We start from the raw sequence: 21,719 nt of genomic DNA, 5'->3' as shown, positions 1-21,719 counted from the left end.
AACACCTCTCTAGTTTTTATGGCTCCAGTAACTTTCTGTCTACGCTCCTATAATACAACAGCTATCCATTTAATTCTTTTCTCACCATTACCATCACCCAACCTTTAGGTGAAGCACAAAGCCATGATTTTGTGTATGACGCTCTCACTCTCCTTTGTTTCCATATCCACTCTGTCACTAAGTCATGTTATTTCTCCCTTTACTGTTCCTTGGCAAAAGCTCTAGTCCACGCTCTAGTCATCTCTTGTCTTAGCCACTGCAAGCCTCTCCTCTCTGATCTTCCATGATCTCATCTTGGTCCAGCCTTCTGTTGTCCAAGTCTTTCTCTTCTCTCACTGTTCTATGTGGCATTCATCCTTAAATCTCTTTGGCTTCCTTTCTGCTCTCAAATCCAACACAAGCACCGCATCCTGATCTTTATAATCTTCCATGGCTTTGCTATCTGCCCAATGTCAGATCAGTCATCCAGTTCCATCACCCATGACCCTCCGAAAGCCTCATGCTCCCTTATATCTTTGCTGCCTTTTATAGCTCAAACGGCCTCCCAGGATGCCTCTGTGAGACCGCCTCTCCTACTTCCTTTAAACTTCACATTTCCATCGAATCTTTTGGAGAATCTCTTGCAGAAGTGGGCAAGTTATAGGCCAAGTAACTGATAGGCCACCTAACCCACCATGCCATATCACTGCCTATGTAGGCAAGGGCAGATGAAGTTGTCAGAGAAGAATATTTGGAAGGCCACAAGTTCCCCATCCCTGGAAGCAGAAAATGGTAGGACGGCGATTTTCACCACCATAAAATGAGAGCCAGTGGGTTTTGTGTGTGGGCATATGTTAAAACAGAAACTGCTTTGGATATGCACTCCAGTGCCGAGGTGGGGGAGGTAAGTCAAATAATGTTTTATTTTCTTTTAAATGGTATGAGCAGAAGGAAAAGTGAATGGCAGCACTCATTTCAGTACCTATGACACAATCACAACCACAAGGCCCACAGGACTAATTTTTTCAGAAGCAGAGGTTGCCAGAGGTTCATTTGGGTAAAGACACAGCTCCCTAACTGCTCAGGAGTTCTCCAGCAACTCAGCAGTGCAGGACAAAGGTGATTTTCTGGGAATTTTTCTGGAAAAATTTGGTTCAACTGTTCTTTCCCAAACTAAATGCACATGCAAACTGCACACATGACCTCACCTGAAAAGGCCCATCAAATGGGAAGCCACACTGGAATGAGAGTGTAAGAACAGCCAGAGCGGCCTGCAGTCCGCAGCCCCCTCTTTACGAGCAGTGCTGTTCCCGTTAGGCTATCCACAATACAGATTCGAGACAAAAGCCCAATGTAAACAAGCTTCCCATAGGGTTACCTTTCTGCTCCTTGGACCAGACACATAGATCCCATTGATCAGAAAGGGCTCTAAAATTGCTTAAAACAGATGCCTGTGCTTGCACCCTGAGGTCAGGCAGTATTAGAAGCGTGAGGTAAAACCGAAAGCTCAGGAAAATAATTTTAAAAAGAGGCTTTTGGGTTTTGTTTTGAGCCAAGGCAAACCTCTCAGAAAGCTTATTCAGTTTGAGTAAGATGTTCTAGGGAGCGGGGAAGCGTCTCTCTCTCTCTCTCTCTCTCTCTCTCTCTCTCTCTCTGTGTGTGTGTGTGTGTGTGTGAAACAGTTTCTGTTCTAATACCAAGATATTAAGCGATTTGTTTTCACCGAAAGGCTAGCCTGAGTCTTGTGACTCGTTATTTACTATTCTGGTAACTGTGGCTGCATCTGCAACTGATAGTGTTTCCTCAGAGAGAGATCAGATTCCACTGGCTGGCTGCCAGCAGGCATGTGACTGCAGCAAAGGGAACCCTCAATGCCAGACACGTAAGTAATTGCACAGAACAACTAGGGTGAGGATTAGCTGCCTTTCAGCCTTGCAAACAGGGGAAAAGCCTGTCTTTCCTTGCTCCCTGAGATATGCAAACTGCACAGACGTATTTCCCACCACCACCGCCCTTTCGAGGCGCCACTTGTAGCCAGCCTTCTTTCAAGGCCTGAAACAAGCCCCACATTTAACAGAATCAACACTGGATTAGACATCAGCACCTTACTGGAGTCTAAGAAAACTTCCTTAAGAAGCTTCTTTTCCTGAGAAAGTTCCAGTAAAAAATGAAAAAGGGCCTGGGCTTAGAAGTATTGACAAGTAAGGAACTCTTAAGCAGCAGCAAAAAGGAGGCCAAAAGAAAAATTGAATAAAACATCCATGTGCGTATTTTTATGTATAGGCACACCTTTAAAAATTAGTGTGATTTGAAAAGAAGCACATTATAGCGGGGAAGGCTAACGAGGTGATCTGCATTGACTACTGATGGGCAACTGTAATACCCCAATTCTCTTTTCTTATGGCTCTTTATATTTAAATCAGCTGAATAAGTGGGGGAACCTTGGGAAAACCTCATTAGCAGAGTGATGGATAGAGGAAGATATTGCACTAGAAGGACGACGTGTCAGAGGAGGGGGGCACGGCCTCAGCACTGCTGTGTCCTGGCCCTCTTTGCACCTGCAGGTTTCATGGCTGCCCTATCAGCCTGCCCTCGGTTTTCAGGGGGGAGGGTGCTGTTCTTAAATGCCAGATAGGAGCGAAAGAAGACCGCTCTCATTCTTTATCTCACAGTGAGAAGCAGCGATCTCAATCCTACATGCAGCCAATCTAGCTTACATAACCAAGACCTGGAGTACTTGAATCAGTATCAGGGCAGACTTAAGGGCTGGAGAGTGGGGGTTGCCGAGGTCTGTAAGGGTTTTTCTCTACAGGCTCCCTGTTCTTCTAAAAGCTGGTCTTGAGTGTGAGCAACTTGTGCTGGGCAAGTGGGACAGACTGGAGATTCTGTTGGTGTACCACCCACTTCACTGCTCAGCAAATTCCATATCTAGGCCGACAGAAGTGGTCTCAAATGTGATCTTGCCTCTCCAAGGCTGTTGGTTTTGGGAAGTGTCAACATTCATGCCAAGGGCCTCTTTTCTGGGGCAGCTCATGATTACATGGTCTTCATGACAATCAAAGGACCGTCCCAAGATGTCCTTGGACCAACACACATAGTGGAGCACACTCTAGATCTGTTTTTTCAGCCAAGTGCAGGGATGGTGATCTGAACACGGGGCACTTTGATTCAGTCCCTTTGTCATGGTCAGAGCACTACCTGCTGGGTAGGTAGTAGACTGATGAGGATTGTTTTCCTCTGCAAGGGAAAGGAGACTAGAGAGATCTCCATGCCCACATGCCAGTGGATCTGAAAGGCTTCTAGACAGCTCTGGGATGGGATGAGTTCCAGTTGGTATAGCTCAAGGATGCTAACAAGGTGCTTGGACAGGTTCGTGCAATGACCTCTATTCTGAACCCTTGCCTCTCTTGGCTAATAAAAACTAGCAAAGAAGAAACATTGCTATATTGTGGCACCTTTGGTTGTGAGAGTATGACTGGATCACACATCCAACTAATTCCCTTCCTCACAACACTCTGATGTGTAGTTAATGCGTTTATGGATAAGCAGACTCTGAATCCTGGTACAAGACTAAGGATGATATCGAGTTGTGTCCATCCGCTGGCAGAAGAGCATCGACCCGCAGAGCAGAATCCTGCCACAGTTCTCAAGCTCTCCTCCTCAAATCTGCTCCAAGGGGCTGGAGGTTCTGTAGCAGGTAGAACAGGATGGCTCTAATCTACAGAGTCCTATCATTTCAGAGCAAAACTGTGCGCCACTGACCCCAAAATGTTTGTTCTCATCTGCTTGGGAGGATGGCTCCATGACTGGGCACGCCTAGTTCAAAGCACACAGGAAGTTTCCACTGACTTAAAGGAATTCTTTCATTGCCAGTGCCAGACCCTTTCCAAGGAAAAGCAATCATTTTCACACGGAAGAATCTATAGAAATAATCCATTTGTTTACTTAATACTGTAATTTGTTCTGTGCTCAATTTAATTTTTATCTCACAGGCATTTCCCCCTCCTTTTTATTTTTATAAATACCTGAGTTATTTTGGAAGGCAGTCAAGACCTTCAACATGCCAGGATGTGCTCTGGAAAAAGCCACTACTAGATTCAGAGGGGCCTCACTGAGCAAGACCGTGGGTCCCATTGCACAGTTGGTCATTTTAAAGTAACTCAGCGAAAGGGTACATTCGGTATTAAAACCCCGGAGTGTCACAAGGACTGACAAAGCTCAAGAGGTGTGTCCCTCTACCCTGTTTGCAATGTCACCTCCTCTTCCTGCATACTTTCCTCCCTCAAATAAATGCCACCTGGATGTTAGAGACATAATCAGCATTCATGCACCCAGCCAGCCCTCAGGGCTGTAAGGGCAACCAAATGTGTGTGCAAGGAAAGTTGCTGGTTTTACGCAGCACACTGCAGCATGGCAACAGACACCTGCACGAGCTCTTGAGCACCAACGCGGAAGGCACGCTTGCTTTCAAGAAGAACAGAAATGTTTTGTGCCTGTACAATTAACCAATATGCAAAGCGAGTCTGGACTGAAACACCATAGCGAGATCGTTATCAATAGCAACACTTCCTTGCAGGAAATACCTTGAAATTGGAATGGTGAGGAAAAATAGGGCCCTCTTTTGTTTCTGAACTCCAGGGAAACAGAAGCAGGCCAAGGCGCAAGCAGGGGCACACAGAGAACTTAAGACAACACCTTCTCCTTAAAGCATCTTAAAGCGCTACAGGATTTGGCTGAGCTGTAGTGGTTTGTATTTCCAGGAGCAGGATTCCCTTTAGTTTCTCCTCTGTCTGTGGTTTGGTGCAAGCATTCATTTTTCAGATGTTTGTGGGTAACTTTGTCAAATCAGCCCCACCCACTAATTTGCCTCAGTCCAAATACATACATTCATGTGTACTAAAAATAACACATGTCTTAATCCTACGGCCAGTTTCCTTACAAGGCAAAGGTTTGGGCTTTTTTACACAAATATTAAAAAGCAAAATCATGCTTTTTAAATTGTGCACGATTTAAGCTGTACAGATAGATTCTTTTCATCTAATTAGTAAGGAATAATATCACATATTGCAAAGTCAGAATGCTGAAATGCCATGAGAGCAATTAAGACAGGCAAGCTTTGAGCCCAGTGTCAGCATTCTAGTCTTCACTGGTGCATTTTGCAACACTTATAAAAACAAGGTACAGCACATTTGTAACTTACAAAAAGATGGAGAAAACAGAAAGTTATACAAGAGGCTCAATCTGCAAAATCAGGGAAAGACTGGGCAGAAATTCTGCATGTATTCTATGTGAAAGCAAATAAAACTGAACAGCATTTTCACATTGACAACTGCCATTCCAAACAGCTCCTGGTTGGGGTCTTGCAATTCCCTGGAATTGCTACAAATCAGGTCCAAAGGGATCTTGTCCCTTGCATGCTGCAAATGCTTGAACGCACCCGTTTGTCAATTACTCAAAAACTAAAGCCTACAGGAGGGAGGGGAAAATATCGCAGTAAGATAGAATGTGAACATGGTTACTGAAGACTAAAAATAGCTTTATGATAATTTTGTTTTGTTCTCACTGCCCAGACAAATATCTTACAGAAGAGGCAGTATATTTTTCATTTGTCTTGGTCTCTAGTAAACAGATCAGCTGGTCTCTTAAACTGGACACTGACTCCTCAGTGATTACTAGTTTTTGGTACGCTGTTTGAAAAATAAGTTTCTGGGTCAGGTTACTTGAATAACAGGTGATAGTCCAAATGCTATCAGCCCCCTAAATAAAAGCAACTCTCTCCTTTTTGAAAGTTTTCTCTTACACAGCATAGAAATACACTCACAGTTTCTCTCACTCCAGAAGGTTGGTAAATGTGTCTCCCCAACTAGCTAGTGTTTGAATCACCATTTGATTTCAGTATTTGGCTTTTTTTTTTTTTGCCAAAGAGGGTTGGAAGAAAAACCGCTCCTGCCATTCTACAATTTCACTGTTTATACTCAGCAATTTGCAGCTCCCAAAAAGGAAAACTTAGCATAGAAAATATCCTAACTACTGTGGTCCTTCTACACATTAACATGCTTAGTTAAAAAGTAAAATCACCCAAAGCTAGTTTAATTTCCATCCTGGATTTTGTGTATCCAGTTGTACTGCTGCAGAACAATATTTACTGCACCATGGAAACCTGGGCATAAAACTGTGCTTAAAAGGCTCAATCAGGACATCTCTTCCTGATACAGTATAAATCCGACTGGTTTTCTCCTTTGCAAACATTTTCGTTCTATTTACCCCTATTATCATGCTGATAAGTGATCTTTGCTTCTTTGGATGTGCTCCATGGGTCAAATGGAACAGAACCATTCTCAAATTAGGTATGGAACAGAAGCCAAAAGGAGACACAGTCAGGGATAAAATGAAAACCAGTCCTGCCAGTGGCACAAAAGAAAGAGGTTCCCATCCCATGTCGATCACTATTGCAAAACTCTCAGAGTAACTGTTTGTCCTGTCTGAACATGCTTGGTTGGTGGCGAAACTGACAGAATTAATAGGTGCTGTTCTCTACCGGGAGGCACCTCTTCTCCTTCAACCACTGCCCCGCTAGTCCTGCGTGCAACCAGCACTCCGTACTTAGCTCTTTGCAGCACTGTTCAGGTTAGGTCAAGAGAGGATGGATATGGGATGGTCACCAAATGTTTCAGGGGAAAGAGTCCCCTCTAAGACAGTGCTGCCATACTGCAAATATTATCTGTATCAATTTGCAAGGTGTTGGTCTTAAAGCAGTCTTTGAACAAAGTAATTGTTCCAGGATGCTGGTCCAGTAGAACAGCAGCTTGAGCAGACACGGGGTGGCAACTGTTGCCTCCAATTAAGTCTGTGCAAACCCAACTTTCTAACTTTCCAAGCTCTCTGGCAAACTCTGCCACCTACAAAACTTGGCACTGGAGAAGTCAAGGATCAGAGCTGGGAGCGTCTGCATGCTTTGAGCTCAGGCCCAAGTCACAGCCCCCCTGGGATCCTTCTGCCTTTAATTATAAGAAGATGGAAACTGAAGTTAATGCTTCCTCTTCTCAAAATGCTGGAGTCTCTTCAGAAGCCAAAGGCAGGGCACAGTCCATCAACTATCCATACCTCTGTCTGCTACAATCCCAAAAGGGAAACAAAAATATTTATCCTGCTCTCAATGTTGTAGAGGCTACATTTAGGGGATGAGGCAACCTTAACATTCAAAATAATGAAGCAAGTGGAAAGAATCTGACAGCCATTCCATCTTCCCCTGTCATGCTTTTCAAGGGGAAAACATCGATGGCTGATTCAAAGTTTCCTACAGGACAATACTATAGAATTTGCCCATCTTATCATATGATCAGCTAGACTTATGAAAATGAGCATAGCAAGTGGACGTTAATTTCAGGCAGCTATACATGCAAAGAAGCTGAAGCCCTTCAGCTCATAATCTGTTTCTCATGTGGCTTTCTGTGTTTGACAGCTGTTTCAGAAGAACTTCTGCTCACACCATCTGCTCTTGGTGAAGTTGGGATCTTCTCAATACAACCAATAATAGGCAATATGGTTTCCAATGCATTCTCCAGAAGCGTAACAACTATAAAGTGCAACTGTATATAGGTCACACTTAGTCAGTCACAATGCTTACTTTATTACGAATACATTAAATTTCTATACTGCCCACAGCCGAAGTTTTCTGGACGGTTCACAACATTTTAAAGTCACCCATCCAGATTCCGAGCAAGCCCAATTCCGCTTAGCTTCTGAAATTAGGCAGGATCAGGCATTTCAGGCTATACAGATGATAATTTTTCCCATCCACTCTCTGCCTCCATGAAGCATTTGTGAGATTTGTATTCCTCCTTTTCTCCAAACAGATGGGCAACCAGAAAGGTAGCCTAAATGGAGAGCAGAAACTTGCCCAGGTCTCTTAGAGAGGTTCATAATAGACAAAGGATTTGAACCTTGGGTTTTCCATGTCCAGGTAGGACACTCTAACCTCTACTTCACACACTAGCTCTCTTACTGTTTGGCAGCAAACAGTCTCTCTAAATCTCAATTGTGAGATGAGGGACTTCAATTGAACATCATATGCTCAGATTTAAAAACTCCGTCACACTTTGCAAGAGAAGCCTTAAATATTTGGCTACAGCATATACTGAAGTTGGAAACCAAACTCACCTGAATTCATTTAAGGCATCCACAATCCTGTTATATGCCAAATTCCGCTGGCTGGCATCAGTGGATCGACGGCTCATTTTCATAGCCTTGGAAACAATTGTACAACATATAACTGACATCAGGCATAGCAACAGAGAATGAAAAACAAGTCATGTGCTGTGCTCTATCTAAGGTACACCCAGACAGGCAAACAACTTTGTTGGGTTTTTGTACCATGATAAAGCCTGGCTCCTTGCCAGATTTCATGTCAAGATAAAGATACGCACAGTGCATGTATCTGCATTGTCTTTTCTTTCCACACTTTTTGCTTGCAAAGGGCTATAAAGAGACCCCAGGTTTCCTGCACTGACTCCCTCACTGCAAGAGCAGTGCGTCCTTTGAATTAATATGCTTTCAGCCAATTGCAAGCGTAATTAATTGTTTCAGCAACAGGATCTAATCTGTGAGTAAAGGACTAAACTGAAGTTGCAATGACCTGCAGTCCTTTCAAAATCAGAAATGCTATCAAAGCAAATGAAGAGGACCCAGTTCAGGTATTCACTGGGTAAGCAAGAAACTGCACATGGTATAGGACAGCCTTCCCCAACCTGGTGCCTTCCACAAATGTTGTGACCATGGGCCACATCTGAGGAAGGCTGGTGTAGACACATATGCACCCTGTCCCCAGACAGATAACCTTCCCCCGATGAAAGGCATGAAATACTTGCATCGACACACTGTCTCCCCTGCCTTTTTAGAAGAAGCACTACATAAAATGGGCATTTGCACAATAGGAAACTGGGTGGAACACTCATGTCACATGGCACAATATCCGTGTAAGGGAGGAGAGGTGACTCATCCACAAGGTTTCTTGCCTAGAGGAGCAGAAGCAGCCTTTGCTCAAAGGAGTACCATCCCTGGGCAACACTAGGCACCCTGTTCACTGTATGAATGCAGTCACAAAGGCTGCAGGAAAACCTGGGAAGCCACAGGACTGTCGGCAAGGCAATTCTCTCCTTGCCACTGCTTTGGCATAAATAAACCATGTGAAGATATAGCACTGGCTTATTAAGAGTCTGACCAATACATCTGTTAGCTCAATTCTGCCCACTCCAGCATTCCCCAAACTAGTGTCCCAGGTCAGGGAATCTGGGAGTTGTACTCTAAAACCTCCCAAATGAACCCATGTTGGAAAAGGTTGGTCTGCCCTAGCAAATTAGCGGCAATCCAAGGTCATAGGCAAGGGACGTTCCCTCCTGGCCACTTCAGATCCTTTAACTAGAGATACCAGAGGCTGGACTCAGGGACTTGCTCTATGCAAAACATGTGTGATTCCATGGAGCTATGACCTAACCAAAGTCAGTATTACTTAGTCTGTCTGTGCACTCACATAGAACCTAGTTCACAAGATACTCTAGCCCTACTATAGACCAAATAGTACCAATTGACAAGCCAAACCAGATTTGCTTTTCTGTTTTTATTTTATACTGGTTAGGCAGTGCCTTAGTGGCTTTTTTTCTTTTTGGTAAAAAAGCAATATAGAAATCAAAATCATCACCCTCAATTACATGAAATTAAGTAATTAAATTGAAGATTTGGATAAGAATAAGGAAAAATACAGGCGGTGGGGTTACTTACCTGCTCTATAGCACTCTTCAGTTTGTTCATATGGCTCTCAAAAAGAGGGAAGTGTGAGAAAAAGAACTCATTAAATTTGCTATTTTCTTCTTCATCTTTTGAAAGTGAGAATATCACTCCAATTGCTATTTTCTTTTTCCTGACAATTCCTGGGCTTGGGCTGGAGCTGTCATCCGACAAGTTAAAGCTTTCTTCCACCGACCTTTAGGGGAATCAAAAGTTGCATACTAAATTACTTCCAAAAATTTACACTTAGTATGCTGAAGCTTCACTTAGAATAAACCTGTTCCCTCTCTTCTCTGTCACAAAAGACAGTCATATCTGCTATGGCTTATCTGAGACATTGTTCTAAGCACGGCAATGTGGCACAAGAGTCACAGTCTTACTGTCTAAGTTCAGCACCACAATAAGACATTGCTTGAATTCACTATATGAATAACAAGTATATGTTGCTGCCCTCACACTTTTGTATTAACAAGAGATACTGAAAAAAGACCAAGTTCGACTGAATACAAAGGGGAAAAATCCCATTTCTAATGCATAGTGGAACTTACAGCATAAAAGTATGATTAAGTAAGAGCAGGCTAAAACATGCCAATTCCAATATCCTAAAAATCCACCCTGGCTACCATATGAAAAGATCTCACAGAACTTTTGGAAAAAGCAGCAAGATGTTGCGCCTGGAATTTCCTTCTAAATAAACACATATGTAAGTTTCCTACAGAAGCATGGAAGGCATTTTTAACAGCTCTGACTCACCACCTAGGGAAGACCCCATTCTCCAAGCTTGTTGTCTGACTGCGACGCCAACGCCGTTGGTAACTACTAGCACAGCTTCTGTTCAATGAGGAGCCCGGAGAAGGAAATGGGGTGATAAGCAGGCTGCTAAGAGATGCTAAGAGCCAAAAAAGAGACAGAAGGAGATTGTTTCCTTTAAAACAGAAGAAACAGCATTTTGCAAATCAAGTGCAATTTGACTGATAAAAGTGCAATAAACATTGTGGCCCAGGGGCAGCACATCAGTCATCAATCTGGGTTCGATTCCCTGCCAGCTCATGCACACAGATCTGTGAGAAGCAGATCCATGTGCAGTTTCCTGACAACAATCTTGTTTAGATGTTTTTCTACAACGCCTCACTCTGCCCTAATTATTTTGGAAACACTGGAACATGAATCCAGCCATGCTTTGTATCAAGCATAGCATAACAGAAGCATGCAAGAGTAACCATGCTGGGTCAGCACAAAAGCCCATTAGTCCAGCAATCTGTTCACACAGTAGCCAGCAAGAAGTCCGCAATTCATCCACCACACAATAGCACCCTCCCACTTGTGATCCCCAGCATCTGCATCAGAAGAGCACCAAACTGTGCCTGCTACTGTGTGCAAGGGCTCCCTCCCAGTCTATCGCTACTCCAAGGGCCTGGGAGTAGTAAGTGATCAAGTGACCACACTTATTAGGCGCGTGGAAGTCAACGTGCAATGCCCAGGACACATTCTCACCACAACATCTGTTTTTATGCATTCGTGTGGATGCAAGACTCAGCAGCATATGGAAACCTGCTTCTGTGGATTTATCAGCATTGATGCGTCAGGATCTAGAAATTTAGGCCATGACATGCCGTCCGGGCAGACCAGCAAGGGAAATCTCTGCTGTAAATATACACCCTTTAAAGTGTGCTCTGTAAAAGCTCTCTGACTTGTGGTCACCTCTATGATCTTTCACCCTCAGCCCTGTATATATAACACTCCAGTATTAACAAGCCAGCTAGTCACGAGGATGAGTGAAATATCAATAATGAATTGCTTTCAGTTTTAGAAAGTGGTAAATAATCTACTGATATTGAATGTGATAAAAATCATGCAAAATACATACTTTTGGCATTACCTGTTAACCTAATTAGTATTGGAGAAATATTTTATATCAAACACACTGAAATAATGTAAAGTGCTGACCATATTAGTACATGCTGAAGGGAAGACACACCATCAGGACTTCTGATTTCAGATGTCCAGAAGCAGAAACAGACTAAATGAATATAGAATAGTGATAATACAGTCCTCGACTCCTTGATAAATACATTACCAGATCGTGCGATTCCGCTGTCTCTGTCTTCATTCAGCTCCCGCCCAGGCATGTCCATTGGGTTGCTGTGAACTACGCAGATAAGGATGCCAGTTAGCCCAAGAATCTGAACTTTCCATTTCGTACTGTTCCATTTAATTATCCAAATAAATCATGCTGATTGCCTGCATTCATTTAGGATGTAAAAAAAAGCAGCACAGCACATATAGAAATACACACATCCATCACCAAGAAAGGCTGCAAAGCTGGTCCAGCCAAAACAGTTGCTTGTAAGAGTGCTCTGGCAGTGCTTGTCAAGCCAACCATTTTATTTCAAGGCAAATGAAATAATAGTGGCACAAGGGGGAAGAAAGAAAGCACTCCATGCAAGCAATAAGCAGCATACTAAAGAAGAAATTGATAGCAAACAGCTGTTCAACGGGTGTTATAGAACAATTGGGATTTGGATTTAGAATTCTTTGCTTCTTCAACTAAGCATGAAGCTATCTGCATTTGCAGCCAGTTCTTATTAAACAGAGAAGTGAAATCCTAGACATGTGCTAGGATTTCATCCACCAGATCAAAAGCCTCTTGATCGCATTTATTCTAGAAGTCATATCTTTGTCTGATCCATGAAAATATATATCTAAAATCAGCCATGGAAATAAGACTTGGTTAATAGAAACTAATAACAAAAATCACACTATTTATTTCAGGAGTACAGGTGACCAGTGAATTATCATTCTTTTATGCTGGAGTTCAAATTAAATCACATGCTGACAAATATCCATAGTTAGACATTGCAAGCCGCATTCAAATGCTTAGCTGGATTTGAAATGAAGAGTAAGAGATGGAGTTGCTTTAAATTTTAGCGTATTATCTATATCCATCCCCACTGTGTGCATCCGATATCTGAGAACTTGGTTTGTTTTGACCATGTTTTATTTCCAAGGCTAAGCTACAAATCCACTCAGTTTTGTCACACCAGCTAGACTAACCACACAGCACATAGCAAACCTGCAAAGAAAGAGGCGCTCCGGATCAGGCGGAGCGGACCTTGTTCAGAGAATGCCCGCCTAGGGCTGCAAAGCTGTGAAAAACCTACATGGCAAAACGTAAAATACATATGAAAGAATGAGGTTAGTAAAGCAGAACAGATTTGGGGAGGGGAGAGAGATACAAGCCAACACAAACACAGACCCACAGACACAGCTAAACCCACACCTTTTACATTTGGAAATAGAAATTCAAACTGGTTAACAGTCCTTCTCAATAAACAGTACCTGTAACATTTTTATATATGCGTTTTCCTCATTCACAATAAATTAGAACGTGGTGGATGGGGGAATGTCAAATTAGTTTTTAGACTGTTCAGAAGCACTCTCATTTATTCTGATTATCTCAATTCACAATTCACTGTATTGACATAATCTATAATGTACCTATTTCTTCACTGGCTTAAGACATTAATCTTTCAGAGTGACCAGTGCATATATGCACACACATACAGTGTGAAAGCCCATAAAACAAGCAGACAATTTTTTGGGCGAATAGCTTTTTCCTCCATTTTTATTGCCCCCCCCCATTTTTCCCCTAGGGTTGTCACACTAAGACATGCATGTATAACAGGCATTGATCTCAGAGGCAGCAAACCACTTTGGCAAGTTGTCTCAGGTCAGTTTGGTTCTCTCCCCAGAACAGTTGCTTTAAGGATGAAAGGGCGGTGTGATGTAGTGGTCAATATGTTGGCCTAGGACTGGGGAGATCCAGATTCCAATCTCCCCATGGCCATGAAGATCATTGGCTGGCCTTGGACTCATCATCAACTTCCAACCTACTTTACAGCATAGAATATAACGGGTTAGGGACAGAGGAGAATCATGTGCCCTTGGGGGAAAGATACAGCTAATCATTGCAAATTTAAAAAGGAGGGTCAAGTGCTGTCTTCACTATCAAAGCAATTAGGATGGGGCAGACCTGGGCATCTCTGGGCGTCCCTTTCCAATAGTTCCTTTAGAAAAAAGTTCTACATCTGAGCTTTTGGGCGAATTGGATCAAGGAGGATGAGAAGGGAACACTTTCTCCACCTCTTCACATGGCTCACGTACTGCAGGCAAACTGAATGGGAACTGTCCTTTCATCTCTGCTTCTGCCTTTCCTTGAGGCTTTTGTTATGTCTTAATATTTTTACGACAGCAGATGGAAACTCCTGCTCCATACTTCAAGCAGCTTCCACTTGCTTAGGTGAAAGCATTTAATATGTCTATAATTCTGTGACCCCGTGCACACAGAAGCTTCCCTTTTTCTTCTTCTGTGAGAAGAAAAACCCCAGTCTGACTTCTCTCTTTCAATAGGAGAGAAGCGAGAAATGGTTCCTTTAGCTGTGGCCTTTTAGGTTTTAATCATCCACAGGATCAACTAAGGGTTTGCCTGGACCTGATTCACTCAGGATATCCAACTACATAAACGGACTTTGATATTCAAACGCTATACTGTCCTATAAATCTTATTTTCCTTCTGTTAATCAGCTGTCTTAAAAGGAAGATGAGCATGAGGCCCAACCGTGCTTCCAAAAAGCAGGTGAGCTGAAAAACCCTGGCTTGCACACAGTATCCTACTAATGCACAGAGTAAACTTTTGAACATCTAGAGTTGGCAAGATCAAAGGGTCATGAGTATTCTTTTTACTGAATTTAGTTTCCAGAAATGTTCTGGTTATAGATTAACTCTATTTTGCTTTGACCAACATTTTGTTCCTTCTACTTTTAAAATGTGATTGCATATTTTGAGAGGTGCCTACTTTGGTGCATGTTTCATAGAAAGATTATTTCTTCAGGTTGGATGGCTGGGGCATGCTGGAAGCCGTAGTCCAAAACTTCTGGAGGGCATCCTGTTGGGGAAGGTTCCTCTAGGGGTATTCACTGAACCTTTTCATTGACAGGAATATTCTTAGGTGTGGTAGAAGAGTTGCAACAATCCCGCAGAATCCATCTTTCTTCTGTTTGTCACTTATTTCTCATGCTTAGCCTTGGCTAAGAAGTGAGCAGAGCCAAGAGGAAGTCTGTGAATCTTTACAAATGCTAGTGGTACTCCTCCTGCACAACATGGCAACTTTCTTGCACAGCACAAGCAGCACAAACGAAGCTTGCAAATCACACATGTGTGCACCATTGCGTGGGTTCAATTCCTGGTGGGCACCTACGCAAATACTTGGCACACTCAGCACCAAGGCTGACCCTAGGTTGCAAGAAAGTGGGCCAGAGTCTGGGGAGTGGAGCTGAGGGAATCCAATGGATTTCCAAAGTGGATTCCTCACACATCCCTATTAGAAGGGATCAGGACACTTCATCAGGGCATCTGGATTATTCACACGCACATAACTCACTTGGCCATTTTGCACTAAAAAGGCCAATTCACCAACCATTTCCAATAGTATTTTACCCTCAAGGTTACACTGAAAGTGAGAGTGAAAGGTACAATGACAAAACTTGTATACTTTAATATACAAGTTAAATCTTTAATATATATCCTTTAATCTTAAGCTGCTATAAATGATGTGGTCTAAAGATGTTAAGACTGTACAAAAGAAAGCAGGGAAGGAGAATTATTTTCCCTAATTTTTCAAATAACCCTGAAAAATGGTGGCGGCTGGGGCGGGGTGATTTCCTTGAATTTCTCAAGAACTCCATACTCGTTTTTCTCAGTTATTTCCTTTAGGCTTTCCTGTCTCTGATTTGAGCACATTAATGTGGTGAAAGAAAACAATATGAAATTTTCCAGCATGTCCCCAGTCCTGAAAGCCAAGGTCTACAGATTCAAGACCTGGTTTGGATTGTATAGTGCATTCTTCACTGTGCCTGCACAACGCATGCCACAAAGGAGCAGAGATCAAGTCCTTGCCCCCACAATTCTCACCCAGCCCAGCTCTCTTGCCATGAGCATTGCAAGAGTGGACCACGTGGCCCCTGACTGAAGTAGAGGGAAACCAACAACACCAGAAAGTTCAGAGACATTTCTGCAATGAGAAGGAATTGGCACATTCACAGAACTCTGGATAAGTCCAGAAGTTCAGCAGTATTTCTAGAACAAGAGGCACAATAATCTGTCCCCCTGGTTTGCAGGTCAAGTTCGCCCACAACTTATCCCTTGAGGACAAGCAATGCCTCCTGCCACAAGAAAAGCAATTGGTCCTCTTGCTGGATGCACTTAGAGATGTTTCATTTAAACAAAGAATGTGACTAGTGCCATTTGGGAAGTGTCTGGAGTACTTTCTCTGGAGAAATGCAGTCAGAAATTGGACCTCTGTACAGAAGGCATGGATGCTGGTCCTCAAGGGAGTAGGTTCCTCCCACCTGTTCTACTCAGGCACCTCTCAGTCCACAAAGCAGGGGGTGACGAGGAGGAAAAAACCACCACTGAACGATGCACAAAGGGTAGCCCATCTCCAAAACAAGCATAAGAGCAACTGGGTACCACTCACAAGGACTGATGCTTCATGGAAGAACACCAATAAGCTTTGCAAGAACATGAACAGAAACAAAAACAGAAGTGCCAGTGAGCATCTGGTCTCCACCTGGTCAGCTCAGACCACAGCTGATAGCATTTACTCTTTGGGTGAAACATTGCATGAAAACATGGCAGCCTTGGGCCATGTTTGAGCAGCTGATGAAGAAACAGATGGATGCCTTTTGAATGCTGGAAGCATGCTTGCAAACATCTGTGCAAGGCCAACAAGGACATGCTCTGTACCAGTTGTATCCCTACAGTGCACCCCAACTGTTTCTCCCCCACTCCTCCTCTTCCTTTGTGATGGCCCCATTCTGTGGTACCTTGACGGCCTCAAGTCTTTGGCCTGGAAGGTGAAGAATTCTACAATAGTGCCTGTTTTCAGAGCAAGTGTTTTCTTCCCTCAGCCCGCTGCTCTGCTTTCCAACGGCCTGAGAAGCTGCTGGCATCCTGGCTCTTTGTTCAGCTGCTTCCTCCCTCCTGCCCACATTTCTTCTCGTGGGGAATCATATGTTGCTCATGCCGCCGACTCACCACTCCACCAACTCATCTCAGAGGTCTATGTTTCTGTCTTCCCACCTCACCCGCAACACCAGTTGCACTATGCCATCAGCCTGGTTTCCCCTTGCACACCACCCTCCATCTCCTCATGGGGCAGTTCCCTATTTTCATATCTAGGGAACTGATCGTTTCTTGTAAGCAGACACAGCGGTGCAACCCTTCAAAACTCTTTATTATGAAATTATGATAAGCAGCGTGTCGTGCGGCAAGTTTTGGCACCAAGAGAACAGCTAATTTAAATTAGCTTGGTAAAGCACTAGGAAGAGGGGGCCAGAACACAATCACTTCTCAGGTTGCTGGAGAACAAAGCAGGGGGCTAAAAACAGGAACAGCCACTTCTTCAGTTGGCATCACCCGGGCCTATTCAGCAAACAGCCATCCACCCATGACTTATTCTCAAGGTGGAAGCTCTCCTGATGTCTGAAATTACAGAAACCTTTCCTTAAGATAGGTCCTCAGATAATGAGAATGCGGCAAGGGGCAGGGGCACTGGGCACCACTCTGTGAGTACCTTTGGCAAAGTGAGGCGTGCCTCAGAACACCAAGTAAAACCAACACAACCCTGGTGTTTCTCGGACAGCAATAAACGCTACTGTGTGTCCCAGATGTAAAGAAATCACTTTAATTTTATACTCTTGATCTTTAGCCACCTATTAAAAGCTAGTTTGTTCCTAAAAGCTGAGCAACATTGATTAAAAAGATAGCTTAAAAGGATATTTGAGCACATGGTTCTTTTGAATTTATATGGAGCAATCCGCCGGTGCTTATATGGGTTCACTATGGATTAACCTTTTTAGCCAGCCTGGTAGATCAGCCATTAGACAGCCAAATACACCATTCCGAACAGTAAGCAGCTACACAGCCCAAACAGATGGCAGGACAAGCAGGGAAACAGAAAGAATGTAGCTGGTGGGAAAGGAGAGGGTTTTGACAAGATACTGTTTCATTTTTTGTCACAATGCAATTATGGAAGATTAATTAGGCTGCTATGGAGCACCTGCATGGATAAAGGCCTCTAACTGCAACAAAAACAAAGGAACAAAAGAATGACAGAAACCACAACAACAAAAACAGCAGCAAAAATAAGCATGATTAATAAAGCTCACTCTTCATATTTATTAAGTTGTGCTTCACAATAATTGTCAAGAAAAAATTGCATGTTTGAATCCAGAAGAGACCTGCATGAGTGGAAAGACTCTTCGACAGGCCCATGGCAGCTCTGCCAATTTCTTCTAAAGGTCCCTGACCCACTGCAGCCCCTCAAGCTCCATCACATGCCCTTGCGGAGGATCCCTGGGCCCTCAGGAACATCTGTGAGAGAAGCACTGGAGGCGGCAGGAGAACCAGGGACATCCTGTTGGACAAGCAGAGCTTTTTTGCTCATTATCTCTGGCCCCAGTGCATAAAATGCTAGGAAGAACCAGGCTGGTTTTATTACCTGAGAACAACTGAACAGCCGTAATCTTACAAGGCAATAGCAGTAACAGCAACAGTAGCAACAGTGGTAGTGGTGGTAACATTGATTGAGTTAAAAGCACTTGACATGAATGGCCTGCACATTTGGACAGAGCTGGACACCACCTGAAAGAACAGATGTGTAGTTTGGGTGCACTCCTAATCCCAGCTGTATTAGTGCAGCTGGGGTTTTGACCCTCTTCCAGAACGAGGGCCAAAGTCTACTTTGGCAACTGCTCGGGAGCTGCATTCCCGTGGTGGACAGTCAGAGGCAAAAGAGGAGAGGGCAACATACCAGAAACAGCCGCATGTGGCTGTGGGACAGTATAGAGGTACAATAAATAAATTGGGTGAAAGCTCTTGCTGCCTTGGGAATTGCGGGGAGAGGGGGAAACTGTCAGAAAACAATCAGCAATCCAGCAAACGAGTAGGATCAGGAAGAGCAGACACCTGGGAGGAAACTAGGGGCCACCTGGATTTGGTCTGTGGGCCTGAGGTTCAACGCCAGAGGCTTAGGTAGCCCCGGTGGTGTCTTTGTCCACCAAGGCAACTTAGGGATAGTGGTAACTTCACCATGTGATCCATGGCATCCTGTTCCTTTAAAATGTTGCTTCCCAGTTTGTGGAAGTTTATCTGATATATCAATTGTCAAAAGCCTTATGATAGAAATATCCCAAGAAAGTCAGCCAGCACATAATTACCTATGTTTGTAAAAAGTCCATTCATAATTGTACCATGATCTGGCTTTAGAGTGTTGCTGTCTTGATTAATGAACTCAAGACTGTCTTGAAGCCTACATGAAACAAACACACAAACAAAAATCCAGTCATTTGTGTTCTCTAACTTTGTACTTTGATTTTATTATTCTCTGTGCTCTGCCTCCATTTTCCCCTCCAAAACGATGAATGACTGCAAGCCAAGCATAGCACAGAAAAAGGAACACTCTTTCCCTTCCTCAATCTTTTCCCCGGCCGAAGTCAAACTGGTTTGAGGCAAAGCCTGCCTCCCCACACCCATAACTCACATCAATCACATGCTGTTTCTCATATACTCACGTGTTTAAGCTTCCATAGATACTGCTTCCAGTTCGAGCTGTGAACACTTTGCTTAGCATAAGCTGTGGAGGGGATCTGTAAAATGAAGACAGCAAGAAGGTGAAGAGGGTATCTCAGTACAAAGCCTCTTGATTTTGCTCTACATACTTTGGCATACCATCCACAATCATGGAGATACACCCTGGCCCAAAACATCCGGAGGACATCAGATGGAGGGCAAAACAGGAGGGTTCCCCACAGACGGCCACTCATTCTCTCTCTGATCCCACCCACTTTCACCCAATCACTGATGGTTCGGTGGTTTGGTGATTTCCCCAAAGCATCCTATCTGTAAGGCAGGTTGCAAAGCAGAATGCAATAGCTATAAACCACTCAGGTGTTCTTCACTCCTAAGTTTGGATTCATTCACCTTCCAAAAGATTTTGTTGTAGTGTGAACAACAAAATTATGTAGCTCTGTAAAATTGTACTTGATTTATGTTTCATTTCTAATTTAACTTATTTCTCCTAGACAGTCAAAGCAGTGGGAAAAATGACTACCACAACAAAACTGAAACACACATTTAACAATTAAAAACAACCTTTCATTTTACAGGATAAAGTAAGGGCAGACAATCTCTGGTCTGTGGGCCTAATCCTGCCCGACACAGGAGCCCTGTCCAGCCCTCTATGGGTTCCATCCTCTGCCCTCCGCAAACTCCCCTTTATGTCACAGTGGGAAATCCCTTTGCATCACCATTCAGAGATCAAACATCAGCGGCAAATTCCTTCTCCAAATTCCACTTGGTCAGGGCTAGCAGGAAAACTGCTGCAGCTCTACCGAGCCCTAGATGAGCAGTACGAGGGAATCCACCACTGTGGCAGAGGGGCTGGAACGCCCGATAGGTTCTGTTCCCCCACGTGGCCGTGAAGCTCACTGACTCTCAGCTTAACCTACTTCACAGATTACATAAATTGCCTGGTGTTCTTGCAAGAGGGAACAAAGGAAGGGTAGAAACATATAATAAATGAATAAATAAAATAATACTGCAAGCCTTGGCCAAGTCAGACTCCTCCTTACCACCCTGACTGGGATGCAAGCAGAAGCCACCTGGCTTTGTTAGCACAGCCAAGAGTCAGCTTCTGCAAGTCAGGCCCAATTCCTTTCCACCCTGCTCACACTCCTCTCAGGCCTGCCTCACTCATGCCCCCATCACATCTCTCTCTGTAAAGGAAAAAATAAGCGGGTGCTGCAGCTCACCCCCATGACATCAACCAACCCGCAGGTCTTGGTATGGAGGAAATCTGGCTTTGGGCCCAAAAGACGTGGCCCTCCATCTCAACACATGGACCACACATTTAAACACAAAAAGCTTAATGCCACGAAAAGGCTTACAGTGACATTCCAACCAGGACTTCTGGTTTCTTTCCCCTAAGAAACCGGTGCTAGAAGCCATGGTTGGAAACTGGCTTATGATTCCTGCCTAGATTTGGGAAAATGAGCCATTGGGTTCAAATATCATGCCGACCTTTTTCTTGCTTGTAAGTTGCTGGCTACTGAAGCCACTTCTGCTGGTAGGAGAAGCAATGCAGGAGTGATCTGGTAGCACGCATCAGCACACGAGTCTTCAGAGCTGATACTGTTTTGTGGGGATGCAGCAGTGCAGAAGATAAACTAAAAACCACCTCTGAATTTCTGTGAGTCTTGACTTGGTATAAAGCAGTGGTCAGGGAATTGCTGTTGGACTACAATTGCCAGCATTTCTGATCATTGGCCATGATGGCTGGGGCTAGTGGGAGTTGGAATCCAGTAACATCTGCAGAGTTACAGATTCTAAACCCCAATAATCAGAAACTCTGTGCAGATATAGAACTGAATGCAGAGAGGGAGAGAAAATGGGCTTGGACTTGCTAGCTTTGCCCAGGGATTAATGCATTTTGTTGAAAATGCACCCTCTGTATTTTATGCATTGTCAGGGCCTTTCATTCCACCATCCATTCACTGATAGAACTGGGGGGTTTTGTATGAGAATTTCATTCATTTGTAAATGCACACCTGGCTAATTTACATAAAATTTGCAAGGGAACAAAATTACACATATTCTCCCCAAAAGTTTTTTTTTAAAGTGTGCAAATCCACTGAATTCATGTGACTCAGAAAGATCTGGTCCAGGTTGAAATTTGCAAGATGGAGTCATAAACTTCTGAAAAGTCTGAATCTACTGCAAATTTCTCAGGCATTTCTAGCTCTGCTCACAACTTCCCCACACTGATCAAAGATGCATGTAAGTGGCAAGGATACAAGCTGTGTTTCAGCACCTACGTTGCCTGACACATACATGCAAAG

At 43.6% G+C, this 21,719-nt stretch overlaps 1 protein-coding gene across 10 annotated transcripts in view; it reads right to left on the bottom strand.

Annotated features, from left to right (window-relative positions):
* FNIP1 (folliculin interacting protein 1) overlaps positions 1-21,719 on the bottom strand; it is a 98,642-nt gene that overhangs the window by 18,239 nt on the left and 58,684 nt on the right. For 9 of the 10 annotated variants that reach the window (XM_044454507.1, XM_044454510.1, XM_044454513.1 and 6 more), the window contains 7 exons: positions 19,395-19,469; positions 19,041-19,132; positions 12,836-12,919; positions 11,840-11,911; positions 10,516-10,651; positions 9,757-9,958; positions 8,140-8,225 (listed from right to left, as the gene is read on the bottom strand). In XM_044454507.1, the coding sequence (XP_044310442.1) occupies positions 8,140-8,225; positions 9,757-9,958; positions 10,516-10,651; positions 11,840-11,911; positions 12,836-12,919; positions 19,041-19,132; positions 19,395-19,469 (747 nt within the window). The remainder of the gene's footprint in view (positions 1-8,139; positions 8,226-9,756; positions 9,959-10,515; positions 10,652-11,839; positions 11,912-12,835; positions 12,920-19,040; positions 19,133-19,394; positions 19,470-21,719) is intronic. The other variant, XM_044454505.1, reaches the window with a different exon arrangement.

The sequence above is a fragment of the Varanus komodoensis genome, unplaced genomic scaffold, assembly GCF_004798865.1.
Source record: "Varanus komodoensis strain SLA01 unplaced genomic scaffold, ASM479886v1 scaffold7_3, whole genome shotgun sequence".
Taxonomy (NCBI): domain Eukaryota; kingdom Metazoa; phylum Chordata; class Lepidosauria; order Squamata; family Varanidae; genus Varanus; species Varanus komodoensis.
The sequence above is the reverse complement of the archived record's forward strand: the minus strand, read 5'-3'. Positions and strand labels throughout refer to the sequence as shown.